This window comes from Electrona antarctica, assembly GCF_951216825.1.
Source record: "Electrona antarctica genome assembly, chromosome: 4".
Taxonomy (NCBI): domain Eukaryota; kingdom Metazoa; phylum Chordata; class Actinopteri; order Myctophiformes; family Myctophidae; genus Electrona; species Electrona antarctica.
The window spans coordinates 10,285,631-10,308,511 of NC_136809.1; the positions used below are offsets into that span (position 1 = coordinate 10,285,631).

The window sequence follows — 22,881 nt, forward strand, 5'->3', positions numbered from 1 at the left end:
GCATTAGATCCTCTGTACCAGTGGCGTGCACAGACATTTAGAGGGGCAGGTGCTCAAGTGAAAAAAGGGCACCTTAAAGTGCAGCGCGTGGAACCGGCCGGTTGCCGTTAGTGTGAGATTTATAGATTTTGGGGCCTAAATAATATATTAGAAGCTTGTTTTTTGTATCAAGAATTGATCAATGTCACCATGGTCCACATACTGTACACTTTACAAAAAAAGTTATTATTATTTTTTCTTCAAAAAGGGCACATTGCTGTCCAGAGGGAAAGGGCAGGTGGTGCTCTAGCACCCCCTAGTGTCTATCTGTGCACGCCACTGCTCTGTACTATCACTCCTTCATTACAGACAACTGTTCACAGTGTTTGAACGCCACAGAGAATCTGAAACTCCGCTTGGCAAACGTTGGCCTGGAAACTGTAATGCATTACAATTATTCATGCTCTCAGTCAGTCAAGTCTTCCATCAAACCGTTGGAGAAAATGTCTGAGGGGGTTCAATGACATGGTTCACGGAGCTTTTATTTATTTATTTTTATTTAACATCAATTTCCAATGATTTTATTCAAATCTGCAAGGGAGCTCTGGCCAAGAAAGCAATCAGACGAGGCTTACAACATCAAATAATAAACAATAAAACAAAGCAAAAAACAACTTTTAAAATCATCCAAAGGGATTACGGGCTCCAGTTTAATGACATTCTGGAGCTGATCCCAGGACCATGTAGCATACAAACTAACAGACATCCTCCCACAGACGAGGGAGGGACGGTTAAAACAAATAATAACGTTTTGCTTTCATTCAGAGCACCCGCTGTATTTTAAAATAAAATACTTGATAATTACAGCCGCCGGTTGCGAAACGTCCCAAACGTAATCAGTGTTCTCTATTGGAGCGCAGCTGCACTGCTCTGTTCGATACGCAGTGCTTTGATTTCATTTGCTATTCAGATGGACTGTTCTGTTCTGTTCTGTTCTGTTCTGTTCTGTTCTATTCAGATGGACTGTTCTGTTCTGTTCTATTCAGATGGACTGTTCTGTTCTGTTCTGTTCAGATGGACTGTTCTGTTCTGTTCTATTCAGATGGACTGTTCTGTTCTGTTCAGATGGACTGTTCTGTTCTGTTCTGTTCTGTTCAGATGGACTGTTCTGTTCTGTTCTGTTCAGATGGACTGTTCTGTTCTGTTCTATTCAGATGGACTGTTCTGTTCTGTTCTATTCAGATGGACTGTTCTGTTCTGTTCTGTTCTGTTCTGTTCTGTTCTGTTCTGTTCTGTTCTGTTCTGTTCTGTTCTGTTCTGTTCTGTTCTATGCTATTCAGATGGACTGTTCTGTTCTATTCTGTTCTGTGCTATTCAGATGGACTGTTCTGTTCTATTCTGTTCTGTTCTGTTCTATGCTATTCAGATGGACTGTTCTGCCAGACTCTACACAAACGGAATATTGTTCATTATTTTGTACTATCGACCAAGGATGACACGCGCAACCAGAGGACCATGATTCCAACACTTTTTCCCCCCCTCAATGTTACTTGAAATAACTAATGTGGCCCAGGCGGTGGCGTAACCGTCTGGGCACCCGACTGGTAATCCAGTCGCAGTGTGCCGCGGGTTCGACTCCCGAGCCCGACACGGCCTTTACTGCATGTCTTCCCCCATCTCTCTCCCGTTTCCTGTCAGCCTACTGTCTGTCCCTTCAAAAACCAATAAAAGGCGTAAGCCGCAAAAAAAATATCTTAAAAAAAATAAAAAAAATAACTAATGTGCAACTATCGATGGTCTGCTTAGCGATTATTTTAATGCATAACGTTGTGAAGTGAGGTTGTTGATTGGTTATTTGTTGCTATTTTTTTGCTATTGAATAAAACTAAAATAAATTGTCTGTCGGCTGGAAACCTCATTATGTCCAAAACCTTTCAGGATTCAAATTTAACCCATTTAGACCTGAGGACGATTCTACAAATATCTTCTAAATCATGACAGTTTTATGAAAAACCCATGTTTCTGTGTCAGTGGTTCTCAAACATTTTCATGTCAAGGAGCCCGAAAATGATATGTATTTGGCCGCCGACCCCCATCTGAAAATATGTTGCTTCAGGGACCTCCCAGAAGCAAAGATTTGAGTTAAAAACGTTTGCTCTGAAAGAATATATATATATTCAAAGATTCGCGGCACATTTTCAAGATTCTTCTAAAAATAGAATTGATTTTGCGTGACGCTGTGGTATGTTTCATAAAGAGTTTGTTTAACTGTCGCAGTGTTTCTGTATAAACAAGAACGTAGCTACAAGAAGAAGAAAAAAAACACTAGCACAATTATTATGGATGGAGTTGTTTTTGGCCCTGAGCCAGCCGGGTTGGCAAGGCAACCACCTTCACACAGCATCCTTAAGGTACACACACACACACAGAGTGAGTCCTTTACGCAGAGCCATTTGAAGCCACTGGGGTCGGAACATAATTTTACTTTCATGACATGCCGGACAGTGTGGATGTGAGGCCCCAGCTATTTCATACCCAAATTAAATAGACAAATGGACTATAACTCAAGCCTGCGGGGGGACGTGGGTGTTTTTTTCTTTTTTAATTCGTTCTTTATTTAACAGGGTGATCCCGACGAGTCGAGCAAAGCTCTTCCTCGATGGAGACGGCATCGAGCGAGCGACACACAACTATGTACAAAGGACAAGGGGTTCTAAAACTGGGGCCCGGGGACCCCCATGGGTTCTTGAGGGGGTTCCAGAGGGTGCAAGCTTGTTTGCTCTTTTTTGCACTCTATATTCTATTTTGTTTGCTGTGTTTTGCTGTTTTGATGTCATATTATATTTTTGCTGCTGCATTGTCTGAAGGAAGCCAAACAAAAATAAGTTTTACTCTTATGTACCTGTACACAAGATGTAACAATAAAGCACAACCTTGAATAATAAAAGTGCTAATAGTAGTAAAAAATAAATCAATTCCACCACTTCAACCTAGTCGAGCCACAAGCCCACAACCTGTTACAATGTGACACGTTATGAGCTTTTTTCTCTTTTCTTTTCTTCTTAATTTATTATTTATTCTTGTGCAAGAATGTGCAAGATTCTAACAACATACAAATATTGTATGGGGCTTCCTGGCACAAAATATTTTCAGATAGGGGGGGGGATAAATTCATATTCATTTGCGGGTTCTTGACATGAAAAAGTCTGAGAAACACTGAAACACTGAAACACTGACAAAAGACCATCACAAAACAATACAAGACCACACAAAAGGGAAGGGGAAAGCCACAAGTTGGCCCCGTAAAGGCCTGAGAAGGCGGCAGCCGGTTCAATGCGTACGGCAGCCGGTTCAATGCGTACGGCAGCCGGTTCAATGCGTACAGTAACAAAAAAAAGAAGAACTGTTGTAAAGACACAGGAGTGTTTTGTGTTTGTTGGGAAAACAGCTGAATAGAGCCAGCTGTTGTTCTCAAGAACAACAACCCCATCAAAGCAGAACTGAATCTCATTTAGATTATGTTTCCTTGGTCTTTTTAAGGACAGTGGGCAGTCCGCCCGCCTCGTTTGTCAAGGAGGCAGACTGACACCAGAGCTGGCATGGCCACAGTTAGAGGATCAGCATCTTCCACATGGGGGGCTAACGCACTACACTTTGACAAGACACAAGCTCCATGAAAACAGGACATCTACAAGCATGTAGACCTGATATTTGATCCATTTCTTTTGGAAAACTCTGGACTATTGTAACTCTCTCCTTACTGGCCTACCGGCATGTGCACTGAAGCCTCTCCAACTGATCCAAAAGTCTGAAAACCCACCTTTTCAGACTCCATCATGGCCCATAGCACTTACCCTACCCCCCTTAGACAGCACTTCTTAGACTTATATAGCATTTGAAACAGACTTATAGCATGTCATGTAGACAGCACAATAAGTGCATTGTATGTAGTCATAGCACTTCATAGTATATATGTACAGCATAGTATAGCATATATGTGTAGTTTATATGTATAGTGTCATTATATAGATATGTTCTAGTTATAGTTTATATGTATAGTGTCATTATATAGATATGTTCTAGTCACGTTCTTAGCTTACGCATGTTTCGCGATAAATGCATTTTTACATATGTGATGTATTCCCATGCTTTTTGTTCTTGCTTATTGTAAATCGCTCTGGATTAAGAGCGTCTGCTAAATGCCTAAATTGTAAATTGTAAATTGACATAGGAGGAGCTAGCTCCCCTCAAAAATGTTTTTAGGGAGGTGTATGTGCAGATCGGCAAAAATGAAACTAAACAAAAAACAAACAAACAGACATGGACGTTTGATGGGCTGGCCGAAAATATCAGATCTACAAGGTTAAAACGCATCGTGAATCGATGCATCGTGCGCTTGTAGACCTTCCATCTTTGCTAGAAGATAGAATAAATTAAAAGGAATGATCTTGTTTTGGTGTTTGTGCAGATTGGCTATTTTGGTATGAATAAGGTTTAGAGGTATGCAGGGTCTGGTGCATGTGTGTGTGTGTGTGTGTGTGTGTGTGTGTGTGTGTGTGTGTGTGTGTGTGCGTGCGTGTGTGTGTGCGTGTGTGTGTGTGCGTACCTGTAGTGAGTAGACTGTTGGTGTGTCCCTGCAGCGTGTGCGTGCATGTGTGTGCGTGTGTGTGTGTGTGTGTGTGTGTGTGCGTGTGCGTGTGCGTACCTGTAGTGAGTAGACTCTGTTGGTGTGTCCCTGCAGCGTGTGGAGGCAGGTCTCCGTCTCGGGGTCCCACACCTTGACCATGAAGTCGTACGCTCCGCTGACCACCCGCCGGCCGTCGTACTGGACGCAGCGCACGGCCGCCACGTGGCCCATCAGCACGTGTAAACACTGGCCCGTCTCGATGTCCCACACCCGCAACGTAGCGTCCCGAGAGCCACTCACCACCCTGCAACATGGAGCACTAGGGTCAAACTCACACCCCTCTGCAACATGGAGCACTAGGGTCAAACTCAAGCCAATCATTTACCAATAGGGTTACAGTATACTGAAACCAATAATTTACCAATAGGATTACAGTATCCAATCATTTACCAATAGGATTACAGTATACTCAAACCAATCATTTACCAATAGGATTACAGTATCCAATCATTTACCAATAGGATTACAGTATACTCAAACCAATCATTTACCAATAGGATTACAGTATCCAATCATTTACCAATAGGATTACAGTATACTCAAACCAATCATTTACTGGAGTTCAATTGGGGTGCATACGTTGGTTAGACATACTAACAGTCCGACAGGCATTCGTTTGACAACACCGTCTCTCCCGAGATGCGCGGCCGGTTACAACTTAGATGATAAGATCGCCCCTCACTTCAACACGGGTGTGATTTCTTTCTACCAATGGCCCCATTTGTACACTCTCTCCGACTCCAAGAGACAACTCCCCTACCTTTTCCACATAGTGGAAACTATAAGCCTGCTTTTCATTCTGACTATATGGTCTAAGCCACGCACACAACGCCCAATTAAAACTAACCTGTGGCGCGGTTAAAACTAACCTGTGGCTCCTGATATGCGCGGCAGGTTAAAACTAACCCGTGGCTTAGGGTTGGGTTTTGGGTAGGGTGTGGGACTCATGACTGTTCGTACGTTGTACCAAACAACATACATACATGCACCCAGTTCAATTAACCTGATTTAATTCACATAATAGTTTTTATATTCACCTGTGCTCATCAGCTAAGCGGAGCAGTGGAATATAAGGTGACATTTAACGGGGGGGGGGGGGGGGGGGGGGGGGAAACTGTATTCAGTGCAGCATATTGCTAACAGTTCAAGCCAAGGAAGAGGCAGGGCTTCGACGAGACTTTATGTTGTGCACACTTTCCCAGGGAAAAGGAATGTCTCCCCCGAGTCATCCATTTCGCAAGAGCAAATTTAATATCCTGCTCCGCGTTCGTTCCTGTACGCTGACAGCTGTAATGAAAGGATAATCAGGGGCAGGTAGCAACACCTGCAGCGTCCTCGCTGTTTTGACGGTGACTGAATGACCCTGCAGCGTTCTCCTCGTGTTCCGACTTGAACATTCTAGGAAAACACAATACCGCCTTTTTTTTTCTCCGTAACCCGGGGCCCTGTCACAACACCGGAGAAAGGCTCTTATGGGGGGGGGGGGGGGGGGGGGGGGGGGAGAAGCGTTGGGCACGCTCTTATTATTTGCAAAATGGTTTCCCGGCTCAACGGCGGTGGAAATCACGCCAACGTGTATTTATACACGGCGGGACCCCGAGGCCCAAACAAGCACTAGCGTTTGTCAGGAGGGGAGGGGGGGGTGGGGGGGGAGGGGGGAAGTGCTGAGTGAAGGAGTGAACAGAAGATCACTTAAAGAGCGCCCTTCATTCACTCAATGAGGCTGTGTGCTTGATGCTTAAGAGATATTGTCCTGTCACTATGATGGAGAGGGCTGCTCTTTTGTCGTGATCTCTGCGGTCAAACCTGGAGGCAGGGTTCCAACTAAAAATACATGTAGCATCCCCCCCACTAATTTAACCTGAGCGGAGTCCCTCAGTTCTGTTCATGCTTTACATTGTGAGCTTGTAGATCGGCTATTTCCAGCTGACGTTTTTCCTCACAATAGGGATGCTTGGTGGCAAACTCCAACTGACAACCAGGCGAGGCGAGGCGAGATATTGTGCTTATACGCTTCAGGTGGCCCTACTTGTCAACTAGTAGATGTCCTCCCTAAGCTTGTGTTACCAGGCCTTTTCCACATAGTGGAAAGCCGACTATGGTCAAAGCCACGTGCATATCGCCCAATTAATATATTTGGTTGGGCACCGCTCAGCCCCTAAAGCCACTGGATAACAATGAATCCATTTACAACATTAATTATTACAACAGAACATACATTTATACATACAATATAGCTCCCGGGCCCTTGTAAGGAGTGTCAGAAAATGAAATCTTCTCAAATCAAAACTGCACTGATGGGAATTGCATATGGATATTCTGAAATTACTCATTCACAGGGAGGGAAAATGAAAGAGGCTTTTCATTATGAGTATCAGAACGAAACTACTGATTCTACAGATGATACCAGACCACGCCTGAAACGCAGAGAGTTATCAGGTTACGCAATCCAGACAGACTGTTACTGCTGTCACAAAATGTATAGGCGCTTGAGGAAGCGCCTGGTAGTGACTGAGAGACCAGCTCCAACCACTGCAGATGTGCTGGTGATATTGTATTTATATGCTCAAATAGAACACTATGCACACTTCTGCAGAAACATTGTCTTCTCACAACTCATTCTGTGGCACAACTGAAGGCTCAAATCGAACCGGGCGGGATATTTGAAGGAAACACATCAACGTTGACAGCTTATAGTCGTGCTATGAGGCGATTCACATCAATCTTTGGCCCTTACGAGGCCTCCACCGACCCATACGCGCATGCTAATGCTTTAGCACCGCGTGCATGTGTAATTGGATGGCATGCACTGGCTGTCCATCACGTTCAATGTCGAGTGAGACAGGGTGCTGGGCGGCCGTAGCCGAGCGGAGAGAAGACTGTCTGCTGGGAATCGGAAGGACGTCGGTTCGACCTTCCGGGTTTGCCCCAGCGTGTGTGTTGAAGTGTCCCTGAGCAAGGCACTTAACGCCCAACAGCTCCACTAGGCCTAGGCTTATCACGATTATTTCAAACTTTTGACTCCATTACGATGCAAAACAAATCAAGCTCCCAGTTGTACAACAACGGATAATACAGGGCTTAAGTGGAAAATAAGGGAAAATGTATTAAAGAAACACATTCAATTGATTATGTAATTAATTATTCGACTAACCTACACAAGCAAGATTAAGTCAATTCGAGGTTCTAAATGTCAGTTTCGAACTTTCGATACAGCTTCGGTTAATCACCCTGCCCAAAGCTCCCTTCTCCCATGCACTCATCAGAGCCACCTGAGCAGCCATCTGCTGGGTATAGACGCTATAGAAGTAATTCCCCCCCCCGGGGGACCAGAAACTAAAAACACAGAGGAGAGAATGTACTGTACCTTTTCTCGTGCAGGTGCATACAGCGCACCGTTGAGGTATGTCCGTACAGGGTGTGGATACATTCTCCCGTCTCGGCGTTCCAGACTTTGAGCGTGCGGTCGGTGGAGCCACTGATGATGATGTTGTCCCTCATCTGGGACGACCACACGCCCCCCGTGTGGCCCACCAACGTCCGCAGACACTGAAAGAACAGACACGTTTTTAAAACCCATTCGGACATGACACTAGATTCTACAAAATGTCTTCTAAATCCTGACAGTTTTCTGAAAAACCCTATGTTTCTATATCAGTGGTTCTCAAACTATTTCATGTCAAGGACCCCCAAAAATATATGTAATTGGCCGCTGTAATTGGCCCAGAATCAAAGACATGAGTTAATAACGTTCGCTGTGAAAGAATATATATTCAAAGATTTGCGACACGTTTTCAAGATTTTTCAAAAATAGCAGACCTACAAGCTCGTAGCGCGGCACCGAGTGCCGCGCTACGAGCTTGTAGATCTGCTATTTTTCAACAGCTAAAGTATAACAATGCTTAAAACACCAAAAGGAGTTCCCGTCCAGAATGGGCCCATCTTCCTAAAAGAGCATATTTTTTCATTTTGCGCTGATGCACGTCGATTTCAGAGTCTGAAGAGCTTTCGGACAACACGCAGCAACGTGTACGTCGAGAAACGAGAAATAATCATTTAGCGAGACAGATTATCCAGTATGACCTCCTCTTCACCTCAGCAAAAAGGAAATACAAAAATGAAATAAGTCCACTGAAATTGCTGTAACCTTTCGAGGAGGACAAAATTCAAACTCGATCCATATGTTCCCTGGCACTACAGTTAGAGAAAATATCTGTGTGACCTTTCCCTGGCTTATGTAATTGCTTTTAGCTATCAGTAGGGGAAAAAAGGCCTGTTCGTTCACATCGCAGAGCTGGTGGAGGAAGGTGGAGGGGTGGGGGAAGGTGGGGGAAGGTGGAGGGGTGGGGGAAGGTGGAGGGGTGGGGGAAGGCCCATTCCTCCTCATTAGGGACGCTAGATTAGCTATTGATTACGACAGTTATGGAAATCTTACTGATCAATGCAATTTGCGCCTCCGCTCGCCCCCCCACCCCGATTTAATTATCCTCAGCGTATTCAATTAACGTTTTTTTTTAGGCTGCACCAGAGTGATTGTGTGTATGCGTACCGGAGTGATTGTGTGTATGTAGTGATTGTGTGTATGTAGTGATTGTGTGTATGCGCGCGTGTCAAAGTGTGTTGTCCTGGAGGTGTACAACACGGAGAACCTCCCCCATCCCAGATAAAGGTGTAGCGCAGTGAAGGGTAAAAGGGGACTGGAGGGGAGCCGAGGTTTTATTGCATGAGGGGATAGAGGGGGATGTACCGGCCTCTCCCCTCTCCGCTCTGTTCCGTCACCCCTCCTGTGATAAAGACAACCGCTTCATTAACCCGTGGGTCCAGGGCCATGTGACCTTTCTGTCGACCTCTGTGTGGTGTTAAAAGGCTTCTTGGTTTATCTCTGGGTTTATCTCTCTCTCTCTCTGGACTCTTCCCGGTTCATGCCTTTATTACAGGGCACACCGCACAGTGAACATCCTCAGGGTTAAACCGCACAGTGAACATCCTCAGGGTTACAAGATAACTCAGCAAGTGTACACATGTGGTCGCATTTTGTAGGCGATGTTTCTAAAAGCTTCCGATTCCGACATCCCATGCAGAGGACGGACGTCCCATGCAGAGGACGGACGTCCCATGCAGAGGACGGACGTCCCATGCAGAGGACGGACGTCCCATGTAGAGGACGGACGTCCCATGCAGAGGACGGACGTCCCATGCAGAGGACGGACGTCCCATGCAGAGGACGGACGTCCCATGCAGAGGACCGACGTCCCATGCAGAGGACGGACGTCCCATGCAGAGGACCGACGTCCCATGCAGAGGACGGACGTCCCATGCAGAGGACCGACAGTGAAACAGAGCAAGGCAAGGAGAGCGGCACAACGTTTCATTATCGAGACCAATCGGAATCGCTGAATGTGACATAGCGAGACTAGAAACCACTTTGTCAGTGACTCACGACCCCACTTGACATTGACAGAAAGAGAGAAACAGCTCAACATGGATATTATTCACAGATTGATAAACGGCAGCTGAGTGAAGACAAGAACTGAATGGGGGTATGTTTCATGTTGATGCGTCCGTGTGCCAGCATTAAAGAGTGTTAACTCCAGGCTGATTGTATAGTTTGAGGTTCAAACCTACAGCAGATTAAAAACATGGCAGGCTAGTAAGCAATGCGGCAACAGCTAACCAAATGAATAATGGGCCTTAGATCGAGTGGGTTCCAGGGCCATGGGTGTATGTGCAAGCATAGACAGCAGTCACCAGCATTGCCATAATTGCACATTGCCACACCTAAAACTAACACACCCATTATTAATTTGATTAGCTGCAGCTGTGTTGTTTAGATCACAGTGTACTATCAGCATTACGCAGACTGACGTTTTTCTTTTCTGCTGTAGTGTTTATCCGAATATCCGTTTAACCTGAATTGGAAAACAAACTGCAAAATTAGCCTAGGGTTCTATTTCCCTTTAAGTTGACCGCACAGAAACTTCTGTGCATGCTGTGCATTTCTGAGCACATGCTAGAAACTTCTACCATGAAACATACCCACAATTAATGTTACCTTCAGCTGCCTCCTATTGAAACCATCTGTCAAAAAGTGCCATTGTCTTTGTATGGCAAGCTGTTTAGAATTTAAAACCCACCGGGAGCATTGATAATCTCTCCGAATTGGTGCAGAGAAAAAACTAATTTAAGCATGGTGAAAGGTGTTGGAGATCGTCTGTGCTTCTAGGGGGGATTAAACATTTAAACACAGCTTGTATTTTAGCGTCTCACACACACTACTCACCACCAGCGGAAAAAGGTTTACTTTCCCCTGAACGAGACTCGCTCTGCGACTCACATACTGAACACAGGCGATCTACAAGCTCAGAGGCAGGTTGTGGATTGGTTGTATTCAGTGCACAGTCAAGTATAGGTCAGGTCTAACTAAGCCACTGAACACAGGCGATCTAAAAGCTCAGAGGCAGGTTGTGGAGTGGTTGTATTCAGTCAGTCAAGTATAGGTCAGGTCTAACTAAGCCACTGAAAACAGGCGATCTACAAGCTCAGAGCCAGGTTGTGGATTGGTTGTATTCAGTGCACAGTCAAGTATAGGTCAGGTCTAACTAAGCCAGTTGGTGCGATATACTGTATCGGCAGGTAAAGTTAAGTCAGTATAGTAGTTCAACACTCACCCGGAAAAGATCCAAGCTAACTGACTCATGGCTATTCAACTTGAACAGAATCATAGTGAATCCCTGTTGTATTCTTGTTCACAATACACCAGGCACAATGCATCATATAACCAACTGGTCTTACATACAGTAGATCAAGGAATATTGAATATTGAGAAAACTGTGAATCCCTGTTGTTCTTTGAGCCAGAGTGGGTTTCCATTGCATTGACAGGTCATGTAAGGTTTGGCTCCTTATACTGGGGTAAAATCACTCATACCCCTGAAGTCTGCATTCTCGTTGTGCCTCATTGTGTATATATTCTGTTTTGAGCATCCACTGCAGATTCTGCGTTCACGCACATTGGCTCGGTCGCGGTCCTGCCTTTCATTTATGTAATCACATTGTCTTCCTTGGGATAGATTGCTGCAGTGAGATGGAGCTCGGCGACAATGTGAAATCTCAGACACCGTTTGGGAAGATGAGAAATGAGTAGATGAAATGATCGGCTTATAGTCCGTTTATCTGCCTGTGTGCGCCTGTAATACCAAATACTATAAGCCACTTCCTTTTCCTAATGAGCTTTCTTGTCATGAAGCCATCAGGGATTTTAATTTTGTAATCACAATGGCTGCGTGATTATGATACTATTTTGACCAAATACCTTGATATGGATATTGTGAGGATGACTATTCATCAGTAAATGGCTATATAATAACTAAGTTGGTAAAGACGGATATTACAACAGCAAGAACAGTCAGATAACGTCTGGAAATTATATAATTATACTGTAATGCAGCCTTTAAAACCAGGAAAAGACAGCACTTAACTTATACCGTATCACAACTTTAGGATACGCAAAATCCTAGATGATATCTAATCTCATAGCATTAAAATATTGATATATCCATCAATATTGGAGTCCTAATTTGGTGCAACGGCATATACTGTCATTACATGTTGATGATCTCATTTACAAAGACATGCTACATTACCCACTGGGCTCTCTACTCGGAAAAACAGTTCAATCCATTGCCTTTAGTGTTGGCCAAACTGTTCTCGCTAATGTTCTCAACTCTCAAGCTAAAACAAGCACCTATTTAGGCCAGAAATGGTGATGTTTGAAGCTGATGCTTTGTCCTTGGTAAATAACTAACCCAACTAGCTATTATGTTAGAGAGTCACACAGCATAATTGGCCCATTACAGGATAGCTACTTTAGTCGGGAGGCAGAGCATTACTTTTTGCCTTTCGGGGGCTTGTGATCGCCTCCATCGCCACATTAGGCATGCACGAAGCTACCGCTCATTTTAACATCTCACTACATCTCTTGATATTCCCGTTCTCTGAAGTGGAGAGAACTGGCAATGAACCGAGGCCTTCCCGAAACGGCTAAAGAGGAAAGGAGAGGCGAGGGCAATGCACGACAATTCTCTTCCCAAGGTCGAATGAGGGGGAGAGAGAGAGGGAGAGTTATGATGAAGGGAAGACATTCCAAGCCCTTGTGCGGGTTACCCGTCCATGACGGAGGGACAAATGAGATGGAAGTGTGTGTGTGTGACCTTTTCCTCCCTACGAACGGTGTGACCTGTGCATTCCTTGAGCAGGTGATTTGATGATGTGTATGGGGGGGGGGGGGGGGGGGGGTGGGGGGTGAAGGAGTTACTGTTTGACCGCAAACACAGCCTGTTGATGGACCATGACAATGCTGTGTATGGTAGTAGTAACTGCCAACACGGTGCTGCTGCCGACAGCCCACGCACAGAAAGGGATTAGCGATGGAAACGCAAACATGGAGAGATCTCTGCTAGATAAGGAATATATTACACACAAACAACCCTCGCTCCATTCTCTCTCCAACACAAGTCGAGCACTATACTTGGGATTTATCATCCAATCAATCAGCGAATTCTTACTTCTTTTTGTAAAGGTTTTTTTTGTGTGTGGCAATGTTTGCTTTTCTTAGATAAGAGGGTAGAGCAGTGGTTTCAAACCTTTTGTGCTCAAGGCACACCAAAAGTCAAAATCTCAAAGCGCACCTGTATTTATGATAGCAGACAGATGTTATGGTAACGATAAGTAACGATAATAGTCAATAAAAAAAAATGAGTTTTTGCATAGTTGAAAATATTGTAATAACAATGTGTTATGCCAACCTCCACCTGGATTTACTGCATCTGGGAATAAACCCCTGGTGTACAAAGACAGGAACCCAAGATCAAAACCAAGGGAGACATGGAAGGCACTAGGGATGGGAGAGGAAGAACATCCGCACACCAGTTTGTAGAGCTCAGAGACTTACTTTATTTTAAGGCAACAAATTGCAACGTTTTGACCGACTAGGTTTTCATCATCATGAAGACCTAGTCGGTCGAAACGTTGGAATTTGTTGCCTTAAAATAAAGTAAGTCGGCCTGGGCCGTGGCTCAGTGGTCCAATGGGCCTGGGCCATGGCTCAGTGGTCCAATGGGCCTGGGCCGTGGCTCAGTGGTCCAATGGGCCTGGGCCGTGGCTCAGTGGTCCAATGGGCCTGGGCCGTGGCTCAGTGGTCCAATGGGCCTGGGCCGTGGCTCAGTGGTCCAATGGGCCTGGGCCGTGGCTCAGTGGTCCAATGGGCCTGGGCCATGGCTCAGTGGTCCAATGGGCCTGGGCCGTGGCTCAGTGGTCCAATGGGCCTGGGCCATGGCTCAGTGGTCCAATGGGCCTGGGCCATGGCTCAGTGGTCCAATGGGCCTGGGCCGTGGCTCAGTGGTCCAATGGGCCTGGGCCGTGGCTCAGTGGTCCAATGGGCCTGGGCCATGGCTCAGTGGTCCAATGGGCCTGGGCCGTGGCTCAGTGGTCCAATGGGCCTGGGCCGTGGCTCAGTGGTCCAATGGGCCTGGGCCGTGGCTCAGTGGTCCAATGGGCCTGGGCCATGGCTCAGTGGTCCAATGGGCCTGGGCCATGGCTCAGTGGTCCAATGGGCCTGGGCCGTGGCTCAGTGGTCCAATGGGCCTGGGCCGTGGCTCAGTGGTCCAATGGGCCTGGGCCGTGGCTCAGTGGTCCAATGGGCCTGGGCCGTGGCTCAGTGGTCCAATGGGCCTGGGCCGTGGCTCAGTGGTCCAATGGGCCTGGGCCGTGGCTCAGTGGTCCAATGGGCCTGGGCCGTGGCTCAGTGGTCCAATGGGCCTGGGCCGTGGCTCAGTGGTCCAATGGGCCTGGGCCGTGGCTCAGTGGTCCAATGGGCCTGGGCCGTGGCTCAGTGGTCCAATGGGCCTGGGCCGTGGCTCAGTGGTCCAATGGGCCTGGGCCGTGGCTCAGTGGTCCAATGGGCCTGGGCCGTGGCTCAGTGGTCCAATGGGCCTGGGCCGTGGCTCAGTGGTCCAATGGGCCTGGGCCGTGGCTCAGTGGTCCAATGGGCCTGGGCCGTGGCTCAGTGGTCCAATGGGCCTGGGCCGTGGCTCAGTGGTCCAATGGGCCTGGGCCATGGCTCAGTGGTCCAATGGGCCTGGGCCGTGGCTCAGTGGTCCAATGGGCCTGGGCCGTGGCTCAGTGGTCCAATGGGCCTGGGCCGTGGCTCAGTGGTCCAATGGGCCTGGGCCGTGGCTCAGTGGTCCAATGGGCCTGGGCCGTGGCTCAGTGGTCCAATGGGCCTGGGCCGTGGCTCAGTGGTCCAATGGGCCTGGGCCGTGGCTCAGTGGTCCAATGGGCCTGGGCCGTGGCTCAGTGGTCCAATGGGCCTGGGCCGTGGCTCAGTGGTCCAATGGGCCTGGGCCGTGGCTCAGTGGTCCAATGGGCCTGGGCCATGGCTCAGTGGTCCAATGGGCCTGGGCCGTGGCTCAGTGGTCCAATGGGCCTGGGCCGTGGCTCAGTGGTCCAATGGGCCTGGGCCGTGGCTCAGTGGTCCAATGGGCCTGGGCCGTGGCTCAGTGGTCCAATGGGCCTGGGCCGTGGCTCAGTGGTCCAATGGGCCTGGGCCGTGGCTCAGTGGTCCAATGGGCCTGGGCCGTGGCTCAGTGGTCCAATGGGCCTGGGCCGTGGCTCAGTGGTCCAATGGGCCTGGGCCGTGGCTCAGTGGTCCAATGGGCCTGGGCCGTGGCTCAGTGGTCCAATGGGCCTGGGCCGTGGCTCAGTGGTCCAATGGGCCTGGGCCTTGGCTCAGTGGTCCAATGGGCCTGGGCCATGGCTCAGTGGTCCAATGGGCCTGGGCCGTGGCTCAGTGGTCCAGGCACCTTGGGCCTGGGCCGTGGCTCAGTGGTCCAGGCACCTTGGCTGGTAAGTCGGCCTGGGCCGTGGCTCAGTGGTCCAGGCACCTTGGGCCTGGGCCGTGGCTCAGTGGTCCAGGCACCTTGGGCCTGGGCCGTGGCTCAGTGGTCCAGGCACCTTGGGCCTGGGCCGTGGCTCAGTGGTCCAGGCACCTTGGCTGGTAAGTCGGCCTGGGCCGTGGCTCAGTGGTCCAGGCACCTTGGGCCTGGGCCGTGGCTCAGTGGTCCAGGCACCTTGGGCCTGGGCCGTGGCTCAGTGGTCCAGGCACCTTGGGCCTGGGCCGTGGCTCAGTGGTCCAGGCACCTTGGCTGGCAATCCAGTCTGGCAGTGTGCCGCGGGTTCGACTTCCGATCCCGACGGCCTTTACTGCATGTCTTCCCCCCCATCTCTCTCCCCATTTCCTGTCAGCCTACTGTCTGTCCCTCCATAAAAAAATATAAAATAAAGGCGAAAGCCGGAAAAAAAAAACATTACAAAAAATAAATAAAGTAAGTCTCTGAGCTCTACGAACTGTGCGGATGTTCTTCCTCTTCCCTGATGTTTGCCTTGATGCCTGACATCCAGCACCTGGCCTGAATATAGGCATTGAGATGTGCACACAATCTACTCTGTGAGATATGAATTCAAATCAATATCACCATTATATCAAACTTTTGCAGATTATTTTCGATTATGATTAATGAACTAATATACGTATAAAAATAAACGTATGAAAATATCTGATCTACAAGCTCATGCTGCTACCATGCTGCGCATGCTACCATTGTACATCGTATAAAACATTAAGTGGTTAATCAGACTAATTGATTTAGTGGATTATAATTATGAGAAAAAAAACCTGTCGATTAATCGATTAAGCTACATGAGTAAGATTAAGTCAGTTATTGGTTCGAACTATCGGTTTCGATGATATGTTTGCCCTACACAGTAAGGCAGGGGTGGGCAACAGGCGGCCCTACAAGCTCAAAACAAGCTACAAGCTCGGATCTACAAGCTCAAAACGCGTCGCAGAGCGACGCGTTTTGAGCTTGTAGATCGGCTATTTTTTCTACGACAGTAATATATGGCCCTAGGGAGTGAGTGTGGAAATATAGTGGCCCTCTCCATCGTCAAAGTTGCCCACCCCTGCAGTAAGGCAATGATGTGAGTTTGGAATTGGGTACTTGTGACTCATAGGGAGCATGTGGTCACTTGCACTACCTGGCTGAGCCACCGGGCAGCCACACCCCTCCCCATTATTCACATCTTTAGATCTCCCCGGCCGGACACCCCTCCCCATTCTTCGCATCTTTGAATCTCCCGGTTCCGTTATTGGCTGTTCAATATTCCCAGCTCGCTCGCGCCCAGTTCAATAAACAATCAGACGCCTCAGGAGCCACCTACCATACAATTAACCTGCGAGGTGAAGGTTGGCGTCTCGAGGTGCCCGTGCATGCAGATAACAGCATCTGGCGACGAGGACGCCCTTCCAGCAGTGTGTTGCCAGGAGTCTGCCAGCCTGCCATCTTAAATCTTCCCTGACAGCTGAGACAGCCCGTTGACTGGCATCGCCAAGGACAAGGGCCGCTCTGTTAAGCAGCAGGCGAGCTGCCTTTGAAGCAATGAGATGCGTGTCTGTGTGTGTGTGTGTGTGCGTCTTGCGTGTGTAAGCGAGAGCATGTACAGTATTATGCGATCATGCATTGCAGATTGAAGCCTGACAACTCTCGCTGAAACTGGAGGACAGGCAAAGCACGAGGTGTGGCAGGTGAAGCACGAGGTGTGGCAGGTGAAGCACGAGGTGTGGCAGGTGAAGCACGAGGTGTGGCAGGTGAAGCCGGCCTTCTAATAATGTATTCATCACCAGACAAGACAGGCAGCAGTGTTGATTTCATCGACAAATACTAGGACGAAAAATGTTCGTCGACTACCATTTTTCACAGACGAAAACTAAAAGGAAACTAAATGAAAACGAAGCTATGATGACTAAAACTAAGACTAAATATATTGACAATTTGGTCAACAAATAAAAACCAGACAAAACTTTTAGGGAGGGACTAGTGGACAAGACATCCAGTATAAGTCATTTTACACGAAAGTGTAAAATCAGCCATTATGACGGCATTCAAGGCCCACCAAAATACATTTCAGTCGACTAAATCAACTGTAGACCTAGTTGACTAAAATCTCATGATATTTAGTCGACACAAACTAGACTAACACTACAACATTCCAGGTGACTAAAATGTGACCAAAACTAAATGACTAAAACTAAAATCAACACTGCTTCAGGCTGGGAATAGGGGATCTACAAGCAACACAGTATAAATGGTGTGTTTGGGACGGCGAGGGCTGTGGAAAGCATCCAAACCCTTGAGCCCGCGGGAACGGCGGAGCAGAGCAGCAACATAAAGAAATAAACCTTAACGACGTGAGATCCTCTCGCCAGATACCGTCTGTTTCATTTCCAGCATTGCTGTGTCTACTTCAATCTCTAATGTAATAACGTTGAATGAGATCAAATAACCGCTATCTTGCACAAAGGCGCAGCAGCCGCCTCGGTTTCTTTTGGGAGATGAGCGGCGCTTTAGGACTAATCAGCTCGCTTGCAATAATATCCTGATTGCTTCACAGCAAGAGTTCAATCTTCCACTGTATAAAAACATAATGTGTGTGTGTGTGTGTGTGTGTGTGTGTGTGTGTGTGTGTGTTTGTGTGGATACAAAACACTTGGCAGCCTAAATAGAAAAATAACAATTTCTCCTGTTGGTGACTAGTGTCTTGCTAAACCTTTTGGGGGGGGGAGACCGAGTTGTGGTCCGGTGCACAAGAAGAACCTAATGAGATTTGACAAGATGATGGAACTTAATTGCAACTCGTTGATGGTTGTTTTGGGAATCATTGAAGATGAGAGAGGGCCCGGTCTACATCATAATCATTGAAGATGAGAGAGGGCCCGGTCTACATCAAGTAGACCATGAAAACAGCCAGGCACGTGCCTCTGTTGACACAACAGCACATTTAGTCCTCGGAGCCATAAACAACACCAAGCGATTATGCAAAGACGCTGCAAACCCCAGACAGATTGTGTTTGGACAGAATAGGGATGGGGGGGGGACGGGGGGGGGACCATTCTGTGATGATGATGATCCCGTTAGCCTCATCGTTGTCACATTATTTAGATGTGCATTTGTTTGCGTGACTCTGTGACAGAAAGCGAGTGGGCTGAACTGAAAGGTGGACGGTCACGGTTTGATTTAGTGCAGTCTTTGTCATGCCAGGGTCAGTCTTTATGGAGGATGGACGTTGTCAGAGATGTGCACCTGGTCTCCGAGGGAACAAGAGAACCAGAGCGGAGGGCTGTATTCTTAACGTCAGTGGAATATAAAAGCAGTCTAGGCCATCCCCTTTTTCCTCAGATGATGGTTATTGAGCTGATGATGGTAGCTGGTTATATTATAGACTGTGCTTGTGTGTATGTGGCTTCCTCCTTTCTGCATGCCCTGAAGGAGGCCATAAAGGCCAAAGCATGTTGGCTTGTTTTTAAATTGGTTCAAAGATGAACTAGCCCTTATATTAAAGATTCCAAAACGTTCTTTGAACTTGAGTGCCTTGGTTGTTTCTTCTTAAAGATTCCCAAACGTCCTTTGAACTTGAGTGCCTTGGTTGTTTCTTCTTAAGAGAGCACACATGTTCCACAAAGTGTTCCAGACTGCTCATTGTCACACACACACACACACACACAGTGGGCAGAAACACAGTCACAGAAAGGAAAACAAACATTGGAAAAGGCAGAATGAACCACGGGGCTTTACTGTCATCTACATTGTAAAGGAGGGAGGACAACTTCTTACCAGATGCACAGTCTAGAATAGCTCCTATATATAGAATCATATCTTCACATAATTGGTCCTCACTAAGGCCCAAAATAAGTCTAGCCACTCTGTGTCACAGAGGGCTGTGTTATGACAACACATCATCGACGGGGATTCTAAAGTAGGAAACTACAGTCGTTTTGCTTTTTAAATCTTATACAGTTGGGTGCCACCGATATTGTCCCTTATCATTTGACCCATTTAGGCCTGACCTCAACATTTTAAAAAATCCTTCTAAATCCTCCAGTTTTCTGAAATAAATATTTTCACGATTTTTCAAAAATAGCAGACCTACAAGCTCGTAGCGCGCCACTCGGTGGCGCGCTATGAGCTTGTAGATCTGCTATTTTTCAATAGCTAAATTATAACAATGTTTAAAACACCAAAAGGGGTTCCCGCCCAAAATGGGTTAACTGTCCTTTTGCGCAGATCACGAAAACCTCAGCAAAAAGAAAAGGACAATATCGATGGCCTCCAACTGTATGTATGAGCACCAGAGGGAGTACAGTAGGTGCTACCCGGCCTTTATACTTGTCAGTTGGTACGAGCTGGCCCCTTTAGACCCGATCGTTATTGATTAGCGACATTAGCGTTGCCACATAAAAAAACCTTCCTGGCAAGACTCCATTTTGTCCTCTACTCTCCTCCCACTGCATTTAGCCCCGTCGCCCTGCAGGCCCGGCGACGACTCTGGCAACCCGCCGGTCCTGGTTCCGCAGACGGACCAGTCAGTGGTGGAAAATCTACTCAAAATGTTTTACTTAAGTAAAAGTATCAATACTGCAATGTAGAACTACTCCGTTACAAGTAAAAGTCCAGAAATGTACTTGAGTAAAAGTACAAAAGTATTGGCATCAAAATGCACTTCAAAGTACCAAAAGTAGCATAGTACTCTCATTTCAAGCTTTCCCAAATGTATACAAATATTTTGAAACTAGCAGATCTACAAGCTCACAATGGGTCGCATCGTGACGCATTGTGAGCTTGTAGATCTGCTGTTTTCAAATTATTTTGTAATAATAATCCAAGTAACTAAAGTTTTCAAATAAATGTAGTGGAGTAACAGTACAATACTTTCCTCTGGAGTGTAGCGGAGTAGAAGTAAAAGTACTGGAAATTGGAAATACTCGAGTAAAGTACAAATAACTCAAAATTGTACTTAAGTACAGTACTCAAAGTAAATGTAGCCTACTTAGTTACTTTCCACCACTAAGACACTTAGTATTCATGGCTGAGGCTCTGACGCCGTGACACAAACCTTGTGTTGCTGCTTTATGGGGGTCTGGTTAAAGTGTTCGGAGGCTGGTTGGATCGTCTAAGAGAGGCTCCCAGTAAATCACGGTTGCTTCCATTCATACACTGGAACTATTCTCTCTCTCTCTCTCACGCGCACGCAGGGCATAGCTCTCTTTGTCTCCTTTCTGTTTTCCCCACTCAGCTCTAATTCCCTCCACACTCGTAGATCGGCGGGGATCAGTGTTAATTCTGTTGACTAAGACTAAAAAGACTAAGGTTTTTGATATTTAGTCGTCTAAGACTAGACTTAAGACTAAACAATTTCAGAAGACTGAATAGGACTAAATGGTGTGTGTGTGTGTGTGTGTGAGAGAGAGAGAGAGAGAGAGGAGAGAGGAGAGAGGAGAGAGGAGAGAGGAGAGAGAGACCAGAGATGAAATTGCTAGTGGGTGCGAAGGCACTGCAGTAGGTATGGAGGAGGGCCAGGCCAGGGACCACTGTGGTGTGAAGGCACTGCAGTAGGTATGGAGGAGGGCCAGGCCAGGGACCACTGTGGTGTGAAGGCACTGCAGTAGGTATGGAGGAGGGCCAGGCCAGGGACCACTGTGGTGTGAAGGCACTGCAGTAGGTATGGAGGAGGGCCAGGCCAGGGACCACTGTGGTGTGAAGGCACTGCAGTAGGTATGGAGGAGGGCCAGGCCAGGGACCACTGTGGTGTGAAGGCACTGCAGTAGGTATGGAGGAGGGCCAGGCCAGGGACCACTGTGGTGTGAAGGCACTGCAGTAGGTATGGAGGAGGGCCAGGCCAGGGACCACTGTTCCCTTTCACTGCTGCAGTGTGTCTCTGCCTCTCAGATAGCGCGGCTGGCATGCAGCCAAGCGATGATTACACGCGTATCAGTCACCGTGTTTGCTGATCTGACCAGATCTACCCAAGGTCATCTGATAGGCCCTCCCGCTCTCGGATTGTCTCCCTCCCGATTGGCTCTCTTCCACGGCGGGCCGCGGCCACATATCTCATTGAGTGACACGTCGCTACGCTAAGAGTCACGGCTCCGGTGACAGAGGGTCAGGACAGATGTGCAAATCACACGGGCACGTGCACGAACACACACACACACACACACACACACACACACACACACACAGATGTGATGATGAGTCACAGTGCCAGCATGCCGGCTCCCAGCTGCCACCGTGCATTTAGGGCTGCCAATACGCTGAACTGCTGGAATATCTAGCTTGCTTGGTAAACTAAATGTAATATATCACACAAAATGTATGCTTATGTAATGTATGCTCCCCTGAGGAGAAAGAGGATTGCAGGGAGGGACCAGGGACGGGTGTATTTATAGGTAATTGAAGTCATGGCTGGAAACAGAACAGAAGCTAAACGCGTTTAGGACAGTATCCAGAGCCCATCCCTTCTCTGTCAGACGAGGCACCACAGAGAAATCTCCACCAGGAAAGGCACATTACATAATATTAACCACTTAGGTAAGTGGTTGTTGCATGTTAATAGGCTATCTACACATCTGCTATTTTTGTGTTCGCTTATATTTTGTCAAATGTTCGCCTATTTTAGTGACGTGCCCAGAATAGGGATGCTAGGGTTCATGTGATTAAGCCTAGTCAGCCATTTTGTTTGAAGTGGAAAGAAAAGTACAAGGATTACCAGCATCGGCTCATCCGTCAACGTTCTTCTGAGTCATCACCCAAGTACTTAAAGGCATCTATTTCCAGTATTTTTTGTTCTTCTGCTCTTGGGTGGGAGCCATTTGCTGTGGCTATCATTGCCTGAGCATACCAAAAGAGTTTACCTCGCTTTAGGCTATTTATTTGCGCAGGGATAAAAATGAAAAATGAAAAATGCAGTGAGAAAATGACGGAAAAAGTGCTTGTTATCCTCATGTTATCTGTGGTTGAACGTGTGTGTTATCTCTCATCGTTCCACCTCAAAGCCCAGCTTAAGTGCCATAATGCCCCCCCCTCCAGCTCTCTGTAGCAAAGTTGTGGAACACTCGATCAATACCAAAAGCTAAGGAGGGAGCCTATAGCCCCCGGTAGGGATGAAGGATATTTGCTTTGCTCTCCCCAAGTTCTTCTCGAGGCACAACTCACTCCCATAACTCCAGCCAAACTCCAGAATCACTTGCTGTGCATATTAGTTATATATAATACACATTTTAGATTTTGCGCATGTCTGTTACTGTACTGTATATAGGGGAAAACT

General features: G+C 47.2%; 1 protein-coding gene across 2 annotated transcripts in view; it reads right to left on the bottom strand.

Annotated features, from left to right (window-relative positions):
- Positions 1 to 22,881, bottom strand: part of fbxw7 (F-box and WD repeat domain containing 7) — a 148,985-nt gene that overhangs the window by 10,523 nt on the left and 115,581 nt on the right. For both annotated transcript variants that reach the window (XM_079499919.1, XM_079499920.1), the window contains exons 8-9: positions 8,034 to 8,215; positions 4,685 to 4,910 (exon numbers count right to left, since the gene is read on the bottom strand). In XM_079499919.1, the coding sequence (XP_079356045.1) occupies positions 4,685 to 4,910; positions 8,034 to 8,215 (408 nt within the window). The remainder of the gene's footprint in view (positions 1 to 4,684; positions 4,911 to 8,033; positions 8,216 to 22,881) is intronic.